The sequence below is a fragment of the Saccopteryx leptura genome, chromosome 6, assembly GCF_036850995.1.
Source record: "Saccopteryx leptura isolate mSacLep1 chromosome 6, mSacLep1_pri_phased_curated, whole genome shotgun sequence".
Taxonomy (NCBI): domain Eukaryota; kingdom Metazoa; phylum Chordata; class Mammalia; order Chiroptera; family Emballonuridae; genus Saccopteryx; species Saccopteryx leptura.
The window spans coordinates 94,711,506-94,733,087 of NC_089508.1; the positions used below are offsets into that span (position 1 = coordinate 94,711,506).

At 40.0% G+C, this 21,582-nt stretch overlaps 1 protein-coding gene across 5 annotated transcripts in view; it reads right to left on the bottom strand.

Annotated features, from left to right (window-relative positions):
- Positions 1-21,582, bottom strand: part of STXBP6 (syntaxin binding protein 6) — a 308,369-nt gene that overhangs the window by 199,463 nt on the left and 87,324 nt on the right. For all 5 annotated transcript variants that reach the window (XM_066342588.1, XM_066342585.1, XM_066342586.1 and 2 more), the window contains exon 2: positions 9,094-9,282. In XM_066342588.1, coding sequence (XP_066198685.1) covers positions 9,094-9,247 — 154 coding nt within the window. In that variant the 5' untranslated portion in view covers positions 9,248-9,282. The remainder of the gene's footprint in view (positions 1-9,093; positions 9,283-21,582) is intronic.

Genomic DNA, 21,582 nt, shown 5'->3' on the forward strand with positions numbered 1-21,582 from the left:
ACCGGAAAGTTCTGTCCGTTTCTATCACAACATGTTTTGACACGTAAGCACATGTTTATTTGGCGCATGTGTGCCTCTCTATTTTTATCACTTAATGTATACATACTGATATAGCAAATTAACTAAAACAAAGTTGATTCACGTTAGTCTTATGTGTGAAGTGATAGTGTACCCATGGCTACTGATAAAGTTCATTTACGTCACTGTATTGTATATGAATTTCAACAAGGAAGAAATGCTACAGAAGCATGGAGAAATTTATTGAAAGTGTTTGGTGAAGGTACAGTTTCTGATAGGACATGCAGAAGATGGTTTGAAAAATTCAAAACAGGTGATTTCGACCTTTCTGATAAGCCACGTTCTGGGCAACCATCTTTGATCGATGACGATGTTGTTAAGACAATGTTGGAGCAAGATCCTTTTCTGACAACATCAGAGATTGCAGAAAGGCTTAATTCAGCTCAGCAAACCATTTCAGACCATATTCGGAAGATAGGACTGGTGTGGAAATATATTATTTAATAAAGTTTATTGACGGTAAGAAAAATTTGTATTTTGTTTTATTCCAAAAACGGACAGAACTTTCTGGTAGACCTTATATGTGTAAAGGGCATGAAACCATGCCCGACAAAGAAACTCAATAAGTACTATTACTGCTACTTTTTTACTAATTCAAAGGTGGGCTGGTGCCACCCTAACCGTAATGAGCACTGAAGCAAGTAATGGGTGCATGGCAGTGCTATACCAGTCATTTTAAAAAGATGCCTGGTGGCAAATCTACGGAGCCAGAATGCTCTCTCTCAACTCTACCTTCTCCTAACAAAATATTATCATCACAAATGTTTTAATCAACTATGCTATGCACATACCATGAAAGAGCTAAATTCTTAATCTAGAGTATAACAAAGGATATTGTACTTCTATAAAAAAAAATGTGGAACGGATCATATAATCAAGGCACTAAAAATAATTTTTTTTTTTTAAATAGGTGTACAACTGTGAACTGGGTTTTTTTCTTTTTAGTTTTTTATTTATTCATTTTAGAGAGGAGAGGGAGAGACAGAGAGAGAGAGGGAGAGACAGAGAGAGAGAAGGGGGGGAGGAGCTGGAAGCATCAACTCCCATATGTGCCTTGACCAGGCAAGCCCAGGGTTTCGAACCGGCGACCTCAGCATTTCCAGGTCGACGCTTTATCCACTGCGCCACCACAGGTCAGACTAAAAATAATTTTTTTTATACTATCTTCTAGCTACTCTAAAGTTTTGTGGCTGGATTTGCATATCAAATCTCCATATTGAGTGATAAAAGGCTTACCTGGACTTATGCTGTATTCCAAATGCAGTCTATAATAATTTCATGAATGAAACAGGATGACACAGAGTAGGTCAAAATTGCTCAATGTCTTTATAAATTTGGAAAGTTAGGAAAAAAAATCTGCTCTTCAAAGCGTGGCCCTCTCTACAACACACCACCTTCCTGACCTCAGTCAGAAGGGACAAGGTGCTATGGCAGCATGAGCGTGGCCACTGGGATCACACGGACTGGGTGATTTCTGTCACTTATAAAATGGTGACTCTGGGAAGTCACACCTCTCTGACGAGCACTGGTCCCTTCATCAGTGAAAAGAAGAACATGCCACCTAATGTTGTAAGGACTACTGGAATTAAAACCAATCATATAACATACATAAGATGGATGATTTTTATTTTCTTCTATATCATTTTCTGAAAGATTCATATTTTCAGCAATATTTACTACTTCTATCATAATAGTAGGAAACATGTGTCCTTACTGTGGTAGTTTTGTACTTCTATCACTGCTAATACTTTTCCATACCTCTCAGTTCAATGTGGATTTCTTCATTTTTCTTGGATAAAAACTCTTGAAAAGTCAACTCTCCATCCTGAATAAACCATTTCTATCAAGGTCAAATTTCATCTGTCTTGCATTCTTCATGTTTCTCTCTTCTAATATTTATAGACTTTGAGATGAGATCCAGTCTGAATCAGAAAGTGGGTAAAAAGAATTTCTTCCTTATGCCAGATAGTTCACAATTAACTTTGGTAACCCCAATTCCAATAACAATCTATAGAGAATGTTATCAAACCCTCATAAATGTTTTAAGCATCCATTTGGATTATTAATAACCTGAATTTCTCCCTACATGATATGTATGGAATACAAATGAAATTTGATATAAAATTTCCAAGAAGATTCAGAATCCTAGAAACACAGAGTCCAGAGGAAGATTTGAATTTGTCAATTAAATAAATTGAAGTTCAGAAAAATTCAGAGTTTTCACCATGGTCAGTAAACAAGAAAGAGACCAAGAAGTATTGATAGAATTGAGTAGCAAAAATGTATCATTATATTAAATACAACAATAAGACAACCTAAAGTATAATTCCTCACAATAATGACACATCCCAACCTTAGCTTCAGCATAACACTTTCAAAATACAGGTAAGTTTCCCCATTAGTAGGACATAGGTGAAAACAGGCCATTTGTATTTTGAAAAGTTCTAGAGCAGGGGTCAGGAACCTATGGCTCGCGAGCCAGATGTGGCTCTTTTAATGGCTGCATCTGGCTCATAGACAAATCTTTAATAAAAAAAAATAATAGGCTGACCAGGTGATGGCGCAGTGGATAGAGCGTCGGACTGGGATGCAGAGGACCCAGGTTCGAGACCCTGAGGTCGCCAGCTTGAGCGTGGGCTTATCTGGTTTGAGCAAAATCCCACCAGCTTGAACCCAACGTCGCTAGCTCCACCAAGGGGTTACTCAGTCTGCTGAAGGCCCACGGTCAAGGCACACACATATGAGAAAGCAATCAATGAACAACTAAGGTGTTGCAACGCGCAATGAAAAACTAATGATTGATGCTTCTCATCTCTCTCCGTTCCTGTCTGGCCCTGTCTATCCCCCTCTCTGACTCACTCTCTGTCTCTGTAAAAAAAATAATAATAATAACATTAAAAATATAAAACATTCTCATGTATTACAACCCATTCATTTCCTACCGCTCATGTTCATGGTTGCGGTGGCTGTAGCCAATCATAGCTGTCCTCCGGGACAACACCAAATTTTTATTGGATAATGCTTAACGTACATGGGTTATTGTATGGCTCTCATGGAATTACATTTTAAAACATGTGGCGTTTATGTTTCTCTCAGCCAAAAAGGTTCCCGACCCCTGCCCAAGAGGTTATTCTAAGGAACACCTAGGATTGGCAACTACTGCGACCAAAAAAAAAAAGTATTGCCAGGTTCTAGGCTCCTAATCCACATCATTATTTTCCATGAGGATGAAGCAACATAAGTTATTTAATCAAAAACATTCAAAACATTTTTAAATATGAAAAATCTGTTCTCTACAAATCCAAAATCATTTTGAAAAGATTAAGATTTTATGTTTCAATAAAATATGTAAAAGAATGTATTAATTACAAAAAAATAAAGTTTCTTCAGGCGCCTTCTATATAGCCAATAGTAGCCAAGGAAAGACTTTTGAACCCATTTATGGACATGAAGGCTAGCACTACATATTATACATACTTAATTAAAGCTGGATTGGGGAATAGGTTTAAAAACATTTTTTTTGAGAGGGGGGGAGAGAAATGAGAAGTATTAACTCATAGTTGCATCACTTTTTGTTGTTCATTAATTGCTTTTCATATGTGCCTGGACCAGGGGTCTCAGGCCAGTAACCATGGAACCATGTCAATGATCCAATGCTCAAGCCAGAGAACCTGTGCTCAAGCTGGCAAGCCTGCACTCAAGCCAGCAACCTTTGAGTTTCAAACCTGAGACCTCAGTGTCCCAGTTTGATGCTCTATCCATTGTGCCACCACTGGTCAGGCAGGGAATAGATTTTAAACATGAAAATCAGAAGTGTTCAGTAGGTAGCTAGTCTCTAATAATAAACTGATTTTAGCTTCTTAGCATGTTTCTAGTGTAGTTTTATAGACCTAAATATCATGGAGGGGGCACATCTATAAAAATTGTTGTAAGCAGGGCTTGCTTTACACTTCAAATGAGTTAACGGTTCTGTTACACATAAAATCACCAAAATCAGGTACGTAGTTAAGTCCTAAATTTAAATAGCATCTCCCATATAAGCATCTATTGTGTCTATACTCAGCAACATGTCAGGTGCTGTAAGGAACTTAGGACCCACTGACACACAAATCATAGAGACATATGCACAGGTTTATATGATATATAACTGCTTCTCTCTGAGGGTTCAAATAGACCGTTTAGGACAACTTCTCAAACCTAAAAAGGATGCACCCACTAGTATCTCTGTAGGACATTTATAAAAAGTAAATTTACTGAGATATATTTACATAAAATAAATGAACCCACTCTAAGTGTGCAGTTTGAGTTGTGAAAAATCTATGCTATACCTAAAGTAACCTTTACCACAATCAACATATAAACCACTTATACTACTGCAAAAATTCCCTCATGCCCCTTTGCAGTAAATCCCCAACCCCAACACCTGGCAAACACCATTGGGCTTTCTGTTAACATAGCTTAAGTTTTGTCCATTCTAGAATTTTATTTAAATAGAATCACACAGCCCTGGCTGGTTGGCTCAGCAGTAGAGCGTCGGCCTGGCGTGCGGGGGACCCGGGTTCGATTCCCGGCCAGGGCACATAGGAGAAGCGCCCATTTGCTTCTCCACCTCCACCCCCTCCTTCCTCTCTGTCTCTCTCTTCCCCTCCCGCAGCCAAGGCTCCATTGGAGCAAGGATGGCCCGGGCGCTGGGGATGGCTCCTTGGCCTCTGCCCCAGGCGCTGGGGTGGCTCTGGTCGCGGCAGAGTGACACCCCAGAGGGGCAGAGCATCGCCCCCTGGTGGGCAGAGCGTCGCCCCTGGTGGGCGTGCCAGGTGGATCCTGGTTGGGCGCATGCGGGAGTCTGTCTGACTGTCTCTCCCCGTTTCCAGCTTCAGAAAAATACAAATAAATAAATAAATAAATAGAATCACACAGCATGTAGTCTTTTCTGCCTCCCCCGCCCCCACCAACATAAGGCTTTTGAGATTCATCCATTTTGCTGCATATACTGGTAGTTCATTTCTCAGGATAGTATTGCGCTGCATAGATATAAAATAATTTGTGGCCTGACCTCCTGTGGTGGCACAGTGGATAAAGCATTGACCTGGAATGCTGAGGTCGCCGGTTCAAAACCCTGGGCTTGCCTGGTCAAGGCACATATGGGAGTTGATGCTTCCTGCTCCTCCCTCCCCCTTCTCTCTCTCTCTCTCTCTCTCTTTCTCTCTCTCTCTCACTCTCCTCTCTAAAAATTAATAAAAAGTAAAAAAAATAATAATAATTTGCTTATTCATTCACATGTACTATAGATGGACATTTGAGCTCTGATTTTTGGTTATATAAATAACTCTGTCATAAACCTGTATGTGCATGCCTTTATGTGGACTTCTGCTTTTATTTCTCCTGGGTAAATGCTTAGGAACACAATTGCTGAGTCACATAAGTACATGTTTGAATTTAAAAATGCCAAATTGTTTACCAAAGCACTCACATCATTTTCACATACCCACCACCCACCCAGCAAAGTATGAGAGCGTAAATTGCTCCATATGCTTGTCACCACTTGCTATTGTCAGTCTTATTACATAATTTTAGCCATTGCCTAGAAGAAAAAGTAGAAACCAGTGGTTTAAGGATGCTAATCAACAGAAGCATGTCAGTATATAAGCATTTCACACCATTAAAGAAGCCACTGATGAAGTCTAATAAGAAACACTCAAATTCTATGAATTAACTAGAGATATTATTTCTCTTAGACAATTATAACTAAATAGCTCAGAAAGATCATCTTATTTCCCACAGGCAGAACCTTTTTGCATTCTTACAGAGGATATACAACACACTCTCAAAATGATGTCTTATGTTCACAGGCCTCTACCTCTCAGATTATAAATTCTACCAGACACTGGAAGGGGGGAGGAATTCACACAAAGAAACATTAGTAAAAGACAAGGGATATCACTGTCTTACATGCATATGTTGGCAAACATTTAAAACTATGATATTCTTCCCTTTTAAAAAAATTTAAACTATTTTATAGTGCTTTAAAAGTGGTTAAATATTATTTGAAGACATTGCCCTAATTTGGACAGATTTTTGCCTGTTTCAAATGGATAGCTGTTTTTTTTCATCAGCCAAACCACAAGAGTTGAAAGGCCTGGTCTTCCCAGAAAGCAGAAGCGGTTTACACTCACAGCGGGAAGGAGGCTATCATTCAAGGGCTCTGCTTCATGTCACAGCCTCCTTGGTGAGCTGAGCTACAAAGCGGTCATCCTCAGATTAAATAGGAATGAAAGAGAAACTCAAACCCCAGCTGAGTCTTTTAATGAGGCTGCTGCATTCCCTCTGCCTGGTATGCTGTCTGTGCCAACACCCGCCACCACCCGCCCCTTTTCTGAACCATGAGGAAGCTCTGGGTTCTCCCAAACAGGCCAGGGTCTCCCTCCACACGCCTTCATCTCACTATATTTTTTGTTTTTAAACTTTCTACAGTTAATGAACATGTTTATTTTCATGAGTAACTTATTAATGTTTATTGTTCCTTCCCCACCAAACAAGGTAGACATCAGGAGTTTTGTTCATAGCTGAACCCCAGCACCTCAAATGGTCAGCACATAAAAAGTACCAGATAAACATGTATGTAATTAATGTATGAATTGTGAATAAAAACATTACCTTAGCAGAGATATGACTGATATTCCTTGAGGATTCATATAAGTTAGAAAATAGCCAGACCAGGAAGTGGTACAATGGATAGAGCATTGGCCTGGGATGCTGAGGACCCAGGTTTGAAACCCCGAGGTTGCCAGCTTGAGTGTGGGTTCAACAGCTTAAGCGCAGGGTCGCTAGCTTGAGGGTGGGATCATGGACATGACCCCTTGATCACTGGCTTGAGCCCAAAGATCACTGGCTTGAAGCTCAAGGTCGCTGGCTTGAGCCCAAGGTTGCTGGCTTGAGCAAGGAGTCACTTGCTTTGCTGTAGCTCCCACCCCTGCCATAAAGACACATATGAGAAAGCAATCAATGAACATACTAAGGTTTTACGACTATGAGTTGATGCTTCTCATCTCTTTCTCTTCCTGTCTATTTGTCCCTGTCTGTCTCTCTCTCTTGCATGCACACTTAAAAAAAAGAAGTTAGAAAATAAAGGTAGCTGCTTCTTTCTCAATTATAAGAAAAATCAAACTGCAAAAAACCTTTTGGTGTCAAAGTTGCCTGACCTTCTCCTGTCCCAATTTCCATGAACTCATCTGCTTAAATGTCAGATCCATTTTATCAACATGTCCTCTCAAGATTCAAATCCATGAAAAGGATGAAGACATTCCAAACAAAAGATTTTCCTTTGTTAGAATGAGACAAAATAGCAATTCTTATAGTTTCAGACTTTAAACCAACACAGTTACCCAGTCATCATCTCCAACAGCAGGGACAGGGTTACACTAGCTCACTGAGATGAGGCAGGCAGAGTCCCCACATCACTCGTGCAGATACATGATCCAAAATAGGCCAACAATAGCACATGCCACAACTGCACACACGACTGCCCTCTTTTTCAGTTACAGGTATGTACTAGGAAAAACTGTAGGGGATTCCAGATCACCTATCTTTTCTTCAACCACCGTCTTCAAAAAATTTCAGTGAAATATTGAGAGCACAGAATTAAATAAAATTAGAATCACCATGTGTCCATATTTAACTCAGCCCAAACACAAAACAAAATGTATTGTAATACATTTCTATTGTTATTGGTGCAAGCAGAAACTCTAGAATCTAAATTTAAGAATATGAAAATATTTTTTAATACCTGAAGTTCATGAACAAAATGCTAGGAAGGTATTAGGAAAAGCTGTTCTTTCTTTCACTTAGTCATTAGATATAAATAGTGCTCCTATATGCCAGGCACTGTCCAGCACACTGAAGGCATGCAAATGTTCTTCTACAATAACCAAGTTTTATTAGCTCAATCTTTATTTGGGATTAAAAAAAAAGAGAACAATAATTCAAGGTCAAATGTCTTACACTCATTTAATTAAAAGCTTTCTTTTAATCATTGAAAAGACATTCATACCACAGGGCTATGTTCTCATTTCTTTTTATACTAAGATACATTCTTATTACTGTCTTTACATGTTCTTTCTGGAAAAAAAGCTATCTCTTCCCTGAAATAAATTCTGATAAAATTACATGATCACAGGCTTAATTGTTTTAAAGCTAAAAATGGGTCCAAAAATAAAGTTTTATTCCCAGGCCACAATTAAAGAAAATAAATAATAATAATAAAGATGAATTGAGGAATTTTAATTCTTCCATTGCCCAGTTCCAAGAAATATAACTATGACAAATGCCCTGGGTGTTCAGATTAGAATCACTCATAACTTCATGAAAAAGTTATCCAAGTTTTTTCTCAAAAAACTTGGTATGAATCCCCAGTAAGTCCCATGGATCTCCTACAATCACAAACAGAAAGAGAAAAAAATAATCCAACCAAATACTAAGCTTAATAGACACAGGTGCCTCCTCTTAACAAGGAATAGCTGTCAGACAAAGCAGTGATCAATGAGCTCAGAATACTTACTGACGTTCCATAATGGGCTGATATTTATCTTGAGACAAACTATTACTAATCATTGGCAACTGTTAAGAAAATCAATAACACTCTAGTAGCTAGTAAGGCCAGTTATCCAGATACCAGAAATTATTCAAAAACAAAAATCCTGGAGGATGGCCCACAGTCTGTCAATGTCCTAGTGAAGGAAGTATGGACAAGCAACTGTGTCTAGCAGGTCCGTTAAAGAAGCTCTTACTGAACCAAAAAATACATTGAAATTGAACTTCATTACCTTTCCCGTATAAGGCAACCTCAAAAGTAGAGGGATCACGAGCAAGTAAGACTCAGAGAAGACGACAGGAAAACAGAGGAGCGGATGGAAGAGCAGACATGCACAAACCAGGGTCTAGAACCCCCCAGATACCTCAGAATGAATTGTTTTAAAAAGAGAAATTGTTTTAATAATATTAATATCGGGCTTTCATTACCTGACAGGCAGATGTAAGTTAGGTATTCGCCTTGACCACCAGTTGCCAAGAAAGGAATCTTTTTCTTTGTCCTCCTCTTGACTTGAACAGCTCCCAGCATCCTTTCATCAAGAGGTGCAAAAATTTCCTTGCTGATGGCAGATTTGGCACTCATTGTAGAGCAAGTGAGGAGGGCACTCAGTAAGTTCTCTAAAGAAGAAAAAGAAAAGGCAAGTTGGAATTGAGAATTCTATAAGGGTCTGTATAAGAATGAGCAGCAGCCTTGCCTGGTGGCTCAGTGGATAGAGCATTGGCCCAGCATATAGACATTCTGGGTTAAATTCCCAGTCAGGGCATACAAGAGAACTGACCATCTGCTTCTCCCCCCTCCCTCTTTCCTTTCTCTCCCTCTTCCCCTCCCACGGCCAGTGGCTGCATTGGTTTGAGCATGGCCCTGGGTGCTGAGGAAGCTCTGTCAGAGTGCGACAGCCTCGGGCACTAAAAATAGCTAGTACTAGAGTATTGGCCCCAGACAAGGTTGCCAGGTGTATCCCAGTCAAGGCGCAGGCAAGAATCTGCCTATCTCCCCTCCTCTCATGTAAAAAAAATATAATTAAAAAAAGAATGAGCAACAAGTTGATTTGCAGGTGAAGTAATTTTCAATTGGTGGTTTTACTTCTCTCTTGCTTGAAATGCATTACAGAATCATTAAAAGCGAGGTCTTAGCATCTGTCATAACTATGAAAAAATACAAATAAAAAGAAAATACTGAAGCCCTGGCCAATTCTCAGCAGTAGAGCGTTATTTTTCTGCGTTGGCCCAATGTGTATAAGTCCCAGGTCCAATTCCTAGTCATGGCACACAGGAGAAGAGACCATCTGCTTCTCCATCTCTCCTCCTCCTCCTCCTCTCTCTCTCTGTCTCTCTTCCCCTCCCACAGTGATAGCTCAATTGGGTTCAAGCACATTGGCCCCCAGTGCTGAGAGTGGCTCCATGGTCTCACCCTAGGCACTAAAGTGGCTTGGTTCCTGAGCAACAGAGCAGTGGCCCCAGATGGGCAGAACATTGCCCTATAGGGGACTTGCCAGGTGGATCCCAGTTGGGGCACATGCAGAAGTCTGTCTCTCTGCTTCCCCGCCTCCACTTAAAAAAGAGGAAGAGAATACTAATTTACCCACTGAAAATGTCAAACACAATGTGAGATGATCAGCACGAAATGTGATCTGTAAAGTCTGTCACTCTGTACCCCACCTGCATCTAAGTCTAACTGGAATCCTGTAAGGAATGTGATTTCACATTTCCAGTGGAGGAGTCTTTCCACTGTCCAACAATCCTTAAAGTCAGTAAGTTCTTTGTGCTTCTTTAAAATCTTTAACTTCTAATGTAAATCTATTTCCTAAATTCTATTCAGCTGAAAAACAATTATATCATCTTCTACATAATAACCATATGTGCTACAGCAGACCATTGATGTAATCACCTTTAGCTGCTTTGGCTCAGACTAAGTAATTAATCCTTGTTTATTAGCCTCTTTCAATAGGTCCTATTTCCCAATGCTTTTCTGCTTCTAGTTGCCATGATATGAATCCCTGACAAATTCTCATTTCCCTTTAGCCAAGGAGGACAAAGAATTATAAAAGTGTCAGACAAATGCTAAGTATTCTGGATATGTTACCCAGCAGTTTGCACATATTATGTTGCTGTGGTTAACAGGCAGTGTGTGCCCAATAATTAAGAAAACAAAGTAGTATGTAGAGGACTCACAGTAAGTCCCTTTTTCTTCTCTCCCCCACCAAAATTTTACACATACACAGTCCCCAAGTTCTATTTAGTTTTCTAAAAGTTGTACTTCCCTAATGGTCTTAATTCTACTTATTGGTATCTACTATAATCAAAGTCAATCTGAATTTTAACTCTTATCATCAAAATACCTCAACGGTAACTTGAATAAGTGTTTTCTGGCATCCTAGTCATAGTCTACACATTAATCAGTAACCAACATTTGTTCAAGCAATTAATAAATCGAACTAATGGTGCAGAGAGGGCTTACAGGTTGGCCATGCAGGTTATACAAAGTATCCAGAGATCCTACAAATGGGTCACTAGCACAACTATATGTGTATGGTAACAGCAGCTCACAGAGTTGATAAGCCTGCTGTAAAACTGAGCCAACTGGTCATACTAGGTCATACTAGGTGCTACCTCTGTGCTCAGTATTAGAGATACAAGAAATCATTAAGATATGATTCTCCAGGATCACGTTCTGTTCTCCAGGAGTTGACTGCTGACTACATCAAAGGTTTCACTTAAATCCAGATGATTTATGATGGCAGACCATGAAAACAGGCTTCCAATACAAGATTCACAAATGCTACCAACACACCTGTCCACCTGTAACCAGGCCATATCTGTAATCTTGTGGTAGAAGAAAGATATATTTTAAAAAAGAGTATTCTTTGGTTAAAGAAATTTGTCCTATTTTCAACTCTGTAATAAAGCTGATGTTCTTAGTGGCACCAAGAATAATAAAGTGTCACTTTTATTATCTATCTATATCTCTAGTACATATTATAAATCTATACCCAGGTCTATTTGTGCTCTGATCATGACATTTTATCATTGCTACCAGATTCTTCGTGCTGGCTGAGAACAAATGACAACACTGTAGGGGGCCGTGTTTTTCAATATACTGACCATTGACTGATTCCCAGTGATTTCCTAGAAGTTAGCAAACAATTTCCCCCACAATGATTTACCTATGACTTACCTAGGCAGGCGTTATAATTGACAGGGCCCTTTTTAATTTAATATAAAAAGACAAAAATGTATACTAGTTCTTTTCTAGTTCCAAGGCCTCTCATCTGTTACCATTTAGGGACATGTGAAAAGGAAACCAGTGGTAGCAGGGTGACCATAAACATTTTATTCTCAATGTAGAAAGAAGGTCATATTCCCAAACTTATCAGGAATTCTCTGTCTAGTACCTTCCCAACTGTGGCATGGCTTTTGAGTTTCCATCTCAGATTTGTACTTTTCTAAAATTGTGGGTAAAAAAAGGGAGAACTATCGTTTTATTATGTAAATTCTGTCAGAAAAATGGCATGAATGTTATGCATGTTTTACTAAACTCTTAGAAAATTCTATTCTTTTAAAAACTAGTAAGAAATGAAAATGACCTTTTAGCCTGACCTATGGTGGTGCAGTGAATAGAGCATCAACCTGGGATGCTGAGGTCCCAAGTTAGAAACTCCAAGGTCACCGGCTTGAGTGTGGGCTCATCTGGGTTGAGTGCAGGCTCACCAGCTTGAACATGGGAACATCAACATGCATGATCCCATGGTTGCTGGCTTGAGCTGAGGTCTCTGGTTTGAAGCCTGAGGTCTATGGCTTGAGCACAAGGTTGTTTAGCTTGAGCAAGGGGTCACTGGCTCAGCTGCAGTCCCTAGGTCAAGGACCATATGAGAAGCAATCAATGAATAAGTAATGTACCACAACTACAAGTTGATGTTTCTCATCTCTCTCTCTCTTCCTGTCTCTCTCTCTAAAAAAATAAAGAGAAACAAAAAAGAGAAATCTACATAAGAAAAAATATGACCTAATTTTTTTTTTAAGTATAAGGTCTACCGGAAAGTTCTGTCCGTTTTTGGAATAAAACAAATACAAATCTTTCTTACCGTCAATAAACTTTATAAAATAATATAATTACCATTATTATTAATGATTTTTTGCCGGCGTGAGGGCAATTTGTATATCCCATTTTTGAAAAATGTTTTATCTTAGCCCTGGCCAGTTGGCTCAGCGGTGGAGCATCAGCCTGGCATGCAGGAGTCCCGGGTTCGATTCCAGGCCAGGGCACACAGGAGAAGCGCCCATCTGCTTCCCCACCCCTCCCCTTCTCCTTCCTCTCTGTCTCTCTCTTCCCCTCCCGCAGCCAAGGCTCCATTGGAGCAAAGTTGGCCCGGGCGCTGAGGATGGCTCCATGGCCTCTGCCTCAGGCGCTAGAATGGCTCTGGTTGCAACAGAGCGACGCCCCGGATGGGCAGAGCATCGCCCCATGGTGGGCATGCCAGGTGGATCCCGGTCGGGCGCATGCGGGAGTCTGTGACTGCCTCCCAGTTTCCAGCTTCGGAAAAATGAAAAAAAAAAAAAAGTTTTATCTTTTGATGTGAAAAATTGAACCAGTGCTTGTTTGATATCTTCTTCATTTTTGAATTTTTTGCCCTTCAAAAAATTTTGTAAGGACAAAAACAAGTGATAGTTGGAGGGTGCTAAGTCCAGGGAATATGGTGGATGTGACAGACATGCTTCTGTAGCATTTCTTCCTTGTTGAAATTCGTAAAAATTATAGTGGCATAAATGAACTTTATCAGTAGCCATGGGTACACTATTGCTTCACACATAAGACTAACGTGAATCAACTTTGTTTTAGTTAATTTGTTATGTCAGTATGTATACATTAAGTAATAAAAATAGAGAGGCACACATGCACCAAATAAACATGTGTTTACGTGTCGAAACTTGTGATAGAAATGAACAGAACTTTCCGGTAGACCTTATATATATTCATATTCAGTGGCCAACAACAAACAAAGAAAAAAGGAAACCAGAAACTTCATGCCCTGCCTAGATGGTGGTGCAGTGGATAGAGTGTTGTCCTGGGGCATCGAGATTGAGGGTTTGATCCAGAGGTCACCAGCTTGATTCCAAGGGCGCTGGCTCAACCCCTGAGCTCACTGATTCAAACTCTGGTCAAGGCACATACAAGAAGCAATAAATGGGAACTAATCAATGGCACAACTAAATAATAGAACAAAAGGTTGATGCTTCTCTCTCCGTTCCTCCACCCCACCTTTCTCCTCTCCCTTCTTCTTTCCCCTCTCTCTCTCTAAACAAAACAAAAAACAATCCAGTAAATTTCACCTCCCAAACTTAAGACCTACATTTGACTGAGTAATCTCTTAAAATTTCAGACCCTCATTTACTAACTGCTACATTGAGATATCTTCACATACTTCATGGAACCATAGAAAGAATTAAATGAAACAATGCATGCAAATCACTCACTTCTAGTGTCTGAGTCATAATAAATGGTTAAAACTGGAATTTTTATTAACTCTCCTACTATAATATGAAGAATGAAAGGAACTCTGAGCTTATATAAAGTGAATAAAGGTATCCATGCCAGAAAGTATTTGTAAAAGAAAAATTCAACTTTTTATTTACCAAAGCCTCACTTTTTTCATTTATAAATATGAAACCTTTTATTTTAAAAAATTTATTTACTGATTTGAGAGAGAGAGAGGAAGGGAGAGAGAGAGATAGAAACATCGATCTGTTCCTGTTTGTGCCCTGACTGGGATTGAACTGCAATCTTGACTTATGAGGACAAGGCTCTAATCAACCGAGCTATCCAGCCAGGACTATGAAACCCTTTAAATGTGGATAAATGGGCTAATATGTGAAAGGCTCTGTACTAAGTGTAACAATGATAAAGAGTTTATAGGAATCACCCTCAGGAAACTCTCTAGGGTGTTATCCAACTCACTTTTATGGGAAATTGTCAAAATTATTGTTCAGGACAATAATGCTGTGAACAAGAGAGGCCACATGGCAGACCTGACAAGCTCAGTGATCAAAAATAACCTCACAGGACAATTTGATTATAAATTCCTAACTAGGCAGGTCACAGTGGGTAGTTACACTGCAGAACTATAGGTTTCTTAGTAAAAGGTTCATCTTTACCTTAAGCAATGCCTGTCCATTGTCCTTATGCATCTAGGGTAAGATACCTTTGAACCGCCAGAGTAATCTTTTCTAGCCTCTCTCACAGGAGCAAGTACAACAAACTCCTCATTGTTATCTTTTGCCCTCATACCATCTCTAATCACTGTAAGTGTTAAATGCCAACTATCCTGCACCACCAAATGTAAAAGATGTATGTATCTCTCCATTCCGCTTCTTATCCAATCCCAGAGATTTCCTCGCTTTGCTTTCTCTGCCTCCTTAATGAACCATCAGTGGATCTCATGTAACCTTCCTTTGATTCTAATTGTATATATAAAAAGAAGTGCCAAAGCGCCATTCTCCTGAACATTTTCTCACTTCACTGAGCTCTTGCTTCAGGGCATGTCCTCACTTTGGCTATATAAACTCAAGAAAATTTTATAAACTCTCATAAAATATTGCAATAGGTTTGGGTATTCCTTTGTTGTAATTTAACAGGCCTGTATGACATCAGCATGCATGTACATTTTTAATGCCACCTTGGAAATGGGACTATATGATGGCTTTGAAGGGAAAGGATCAGAAAGGAAAGGACTATTGTAGCTCTGTGGCAATAATCTGTAAGGGTGTCTCCCAAACCTGATTTCACATCTGAATGCATCATAGAAAGCCTTTCAAAATCAAACTCTTGGGCCCCTTCCTTCACACCCACCAGATCAGAATCTTAGGATCTATATTTTAAACGACTCTCTAGCGCAGGGGTCGGGAACCTATGGCTCATGAGCAAGATGTGGCTCTTTTGATAGCTGCCATCTGGCTCGCAGACAAATCTTTAATGAAAAAAATAATAACTTTAAAAATATAAAACATTCTCATGTATTACAATCCATTCATTTCCTATCGCTCATGTTCATGGTTGCGAGTGGATGAAGCCAATCACAGCTGTCCTCCGGGACAACACCAAATTTTTATTGGATAATGCGCAATGTACACGAGTCATTGTATGGCTTTCACGGAATTACATTTTAAAATATGTGGCGTTCATGGCTCTCTCAGCCAAAAAGGGCCCCGACCCCTGCTCTAGCGGGTTCTGCAGCAGCTGTCCTGACACCTGATTTAAAAGCCCATAGCCGGCCCTGGCCGGTTGGCTCAGCGGTAGAGCGTCGGCCTAGCGTGCGGATGACCCGGGGTTCGATTCCCGGCCAGGGCACACAGGAGAAGCGCCCATTTGCCTCTCCACCCCTCCGCCGCACTTTCCTCTCTGTCTCTCTCTTCCCCTCCCGCAGCCAAGGCTCCATTGGAGCAAAGATGGCCCGGGCGCTGGGAATGGCTCTGTGGCCTCTGCCTCAGGCGCTAGAGTGGCTCTGGTCGCAACATGGCGACACCCAGGATGGGCAGAGCATCGCCCCTGGTGGGCAGAGTGTCGCCCCATGGTGGGCGTGCCGGGTGGATCCCGGTCGGGCACATGCGGGAGTCTGTCTGACTGTCTCTCCCTGTTTCCAACTTCAGGAAAATGAAAAAAATAAAATAAAATAAAATAAAAATAAAATAAAAAAATAAAAGCCCATAGCCTACAGAAGAACTATGGAATGGAAAGGAATGTATTTTCAGGAAAGAATATAGAAACAAAATACACAAAATTTTTCTCTACATTCAACCAAGCAGCTTTATCAAGTCTTACATCTTACTGCTGGTAAATCAATGTCCAGCCCAAGATTGGGATCCCATTGTAAGGAAACAAGATGTATGCAAGAGCAGTGGGGAACCAATGACCATGGTTACTCCAACCCACATCACCCTGAAGGGTAGCTGGACATGCCACCCCCAAACATGCCACTTTAGTATACTGATCACCTTGAGCTGAAGGCATCTGAAAGACAGCAAATGTGCAAATGCAAGAGGAAGCTTTTCTCTGAATTCTCCTTATCTAAGATCTTTCAAAAGGAACTCAGTAGTTTTAAGTCCCCTCCCTGGCAGTTTCATCAACAGAAGAATGGCTCTTCACAGGAGAGAAGACTAGAAGTCAACACCACACCCCAAACAAACTTTGTCACAAATTACCCTACCTCCCATCTATTCTTTTAAGGACCCATTTGTCTTTCCTATAAATCATTTACTTTCCCCTACAGTGGTGGGCAACTCATTAGTCAACAGAGCCAAACATCAACAGTACAATGACTGAAATTTCTTTTGAGAGCCAAATTTTTTAAACTTAAACTATATAGGTAGGTACATTCCTTATCGAGGTAGCACATGGTATTTTGTAGAAGAGCCACACTCAAGGGGCCAAAGAGCCACATGTGGCTCACAAGCCGCAGTTTGCCAACCAGGGCCCTAGGAGATCTACAGTTGCCCACCACTTCTCCTATTAAAATGGTAGTTAATCCTAAAATCTAAGACACCACATTTTTTCCCTTGGTCTCCTATGTATCCGTGAGGTACACCTGTTAATAAACTTCTGTTCTTCTCATGCTAATTTGTTTTATTTCTTTTTTTTATAGAAATTAAATTTAATGGGGTGACTGACATTGATCAGTCAGAATACGTAAGTTTCAGGTGAACATCTTTATGGCACTGTTAATTTGTTTTTCTTTACAGGGATCTTAGCTAAGAACTCAGAGGAGTAGAGGAAAGGTGATTTTTTCTCCCTTACAACCCCAGGAAAGTTTTTTTCTCTTCCTGGTCCACAGCTTCTACAGGCTATAATTACAAAGCTTTCCCATCCAAGAAACCAACCTACAATATGATTTGCAAGTCAAAGCAGCCTTAAGTGGCAGTTGTGGAAACTAACTGCAGTTAGTTTTAATCTTCTTCAAACCCTTTCATCTATCTTCTTTTCACTCTGAGCCACATTCACTTCTGTTACTATGTGGTTACTGTAGTGAGCTGGCCATCCAGTCACAGGTTACCAGAAAATAAAATTATCCTTTAGAGGAAGAGTTGTAAACAGACCTCAGGAATTAGTTAGGCAATTGAAGAATGTAAGTAAACGGGTACAAATAAAGATATTTTTGTATCCCAACACTACCATTTTTGATTTTCAATAGTTGAGCTGACACTTGTCCTCTGTGGTCAGAAAACATGAAGGAGTAGTAGGGACTCCAGAAAAATTAAGACTGCAGATGTCCTCTGGCTGGGCATTCATTATCATTCAGGTAGTTCTAAGCAGGTGTAGCTAGGGGCTGAAACGATCTCACCTGAGAGGCCAGAGCCCCCTCAGGTGAACTAGAGACACCATCTATTTAGCGTAGTATATCACTAGATAACTGACTCATCCTATCTCATCAACTTTCCTGTTTGGATCCCATGATTAACATTCAATCCTCTGATCATATTTTGGCACCACACCAACAAAAGTAATCTGGAGTGAATGATAATTATTTTCTCATTGCCAGTGAATAATCAGCATCTCTAGTTTTAGACATTACCCTCTTAGACTAATGTATCTCAGCCCAGGGGCAGATGCTCTCAAAACAAGCTGATACCAAGTTGCCTAATTCTCCTGGGTTAACAGCAAACATGATGCCACTCAGGAAGACTTTGGGGAGAAATAGTTGGTCTTCCCTAGAGCATGGGAACTCTAGTGAAGTGACTTCAAATAACTTAGACACAAGAGGAATAAGGGTATGTTCTAAGATACTTCTCTGCATTGCCACTTTGCTTTTTGAAAATTTTCCAGGTACAGCTTCGACTCCTGCCTTTAATCTGATGACACTAGCCACACACCCAGCTCCCACTGCCTTTCTGACTTTATAACCATTTCTCTAGCTGCCCACTGAGCATTTTCACTAAGAGTTAACCAAGACTCCACCTTTTCACTCAAACTTTCCAATCACCCATAAAAACTAACCAATCACTATATCCTGTGGATTCAATTTAATATTTCTGGACTCTGCCTGATCCTCTTCATTCTCACATCATCAGCCTTGGTCAAGCTCCTCATCATCCTGGGTTTGAACGATCTGATGCCTCCAACAGGGGCTCAAGTACACTCCCATCCTGCTCACAATCATCCCTCGACACTGTCTGATGTAATATTCTAAAGGATAGATGACTCGAGATAACTATATTTGTTTCTTCTCCATGTTCCAAGTCTTGACAGAGAAAACACAATTACCTTGACAAGGAATGGCTCAGTGTGGTAAATATCGAAAAGTAGATGGTAAATTGCTTCTTAATCATTAAACCTAAAAATAATCTAAAATTGTTAATTTTGTTCCAAAATCCAAAAACTTCACATGATAAGCCAGAAAACTTGCAGTTTGTTATACAAAAAGAGTCTGTTTTTTGGGTTTTTTTGGTTTTATATATTAAGGCCAATGAGATAATCAGAGGTCAATTTAGCTCCTTAATAAAAATTTACTCAAGAAAGGGTTACTGATTCTAAATATGCAGAATTCCTACTTAGACGCTTTTACTTTGATAAGATGGTTCTCCAGGTGAAAACTGTAGTTGCTCCACAGCATCTAGGCATGAGTAAACTTTAAATACATTAGACAAAAATTTCAGTCCACCAGCAAGTTTTTCCATGTAGTTCAACTACTATTCTTAATTAAAAATTCTTATTAGAAAAATCTAAAAAGGGAGTCTGATATGCCACTAGAATAGGCACATAACATTAATCTGATAATAACATATATACAAAGTTAAAAAGTACAGTCACTACAAGTTCACCTTTTTGTGTGTGTGTGTGGTAGAAACAACAAAGGCTATGGAACACGCTTGCCACGGTGTGAAAGCACAGAGAATGGCAGATCAACAATCCAATTTAAGACTACACAAGATTTACAAAGTTCGGAACTAAATCAATGTTTGAAAAAATCCTCTAAAAGTATTCTGTAAGGAGTCAGAAACTTTTAAGCAGGCAAATAAAAATTATAAGTATACGATAAAGGCTGAAACATTCTCTAATTTGCTAGAAAATTACTTGGAAATAGATTTTTTAAATACCTTAAAGGAGGAATTCCAAACAAAGACATGCATTGACATCAACTGGGGTACCAAAGATTTGGGAGTTTTGGGGGCAAGACCTGGACTTATTTTCTCGATAATCTCTTTGGTTTATTCTGCTGTACAAATAGGTTCAGAACCATTGTTGTTGGAGATCCCTTCCCCATTTATTGAATTATTTATGAAGTATATAAGTAAACTCCATAAACATTTTTTGAGAGAATATGGCAGATGTTCTGTAAAGCTCTAGGACTGAGTTGCTGAAGTTTGCATAGCACTGCATGACTTGCTACATACTTCCGCACTCCACCCCAAGTGTGTAGTCAAGATAGCTACTAACTGCATCTTCCAAGGTTTGCTTTATGACTGTAAATTAGAATCATTAGGCAAGTGTTTTTGTTTGTTTGGTTGGTTGGGTTTTTTTTTACAGAGACAGAGAGACGGTCAGAAAGAGGGATAGACAGGGACAGACAGGAATGGAGAGATGAGAAGCATCAATCAGTTTTTCATTGCGCGTTGCAAGACCTTAGTTGTTCATTGATTGCTTTCTCATATGTGCCTTGACCGCGGGCCTTCAGCAGACCGAGTAACCCCTTGCTCAAGCCAGCGACCTTGGGTCCAAGCTGGTGAGCTTTTGCTCAAACCAGATGAGCCTGCGCTCAAGCTGGCAACCTCGGGGTCTCGAACCTGGGTCCTCCGCATCCCAGTCCGACGTTCTATCCACTGCACCACCACCTAGTCAGGCTAGGCAACTGTTTTAATGAAAGGTACACTATGTCATTTTAAATCCACTCTGGCTAGTCTGAGGATTATGAGGAAGTTTAATATTTGAGTTGGAAGCCTGGAGAAAATGGTGTGAGCATGAATGCCTGTGTTAAAAATGCATGCTTACCACAGATTCATCTTTAAGAGCAAAACATTATAAACAACCCAAATATCCATCAATACCCAAATTTCATTGGTTAAATACAGTATAGCCCTTCAATGGAATATTACATAAACTTTAAAAATCATGGCATAGAGCTACAGATATTGACTGGGAAAAATGACCGTGATACACTACAGCAGAGGTCCCCAAACTATGACCTGCGGGCTGCATGCGGCCCCCTGAGGCCATTTATCCGGCCTCTGCCGCACTTCTGGAAGGGGCACCTCTTCCATTGGTGGTCAGTGAGAGGAGCATAGTTCCCACTGAAATACTGGTCAGTTTGTTGACTTAAATTTGCTTGTTCTTTATTTTAAATCAGGGGTTCCCAAACTACGGCCCACGGGCCGCATGCGGCCCCCTGAGGCCATTTATTCGGCCCCCAACGCACTTCCAGAAGGGACATCTCTTTCATTGGTGGTCAGTGAGAGGAACATAGTTCCCATTGAAATACTGGTCAGTTTGTTGACTTAAATTTACTTGTTCTTTATTTTAAATATTGTATTTGTTCCTGTTTTGTTTTTTTACTTTAAAATAAGATATGTGCAGTGTGCATAGGGATTTGTTCATAGTTTTTTTTTTATAGTCCGGCCCTCCAACGGTCTGAGGAACAGTGAACTGGCCCCCTGTGTAAAAAGTTTGGGACCCCTGCACTAGAGAGAGAAAACAAGGCGGTTTTACAAAACAGAAAATGAGCTCACTGATGTCAAATCACATGTGTATATTTATATGCATCACAAGATGTCCAGGAAAAAATTGCTAACATGTTAATATGATTATCTCTGTATTGCAAAACCAGAAATAGGTCAGAGATTCCACAGAGCAGTATTCTTATTCCACACAAAACACTCTTTCTAACTGGCAGATATATCAAGGTATTTTATTGAGATCCAATGATCAGTCACCTTCCT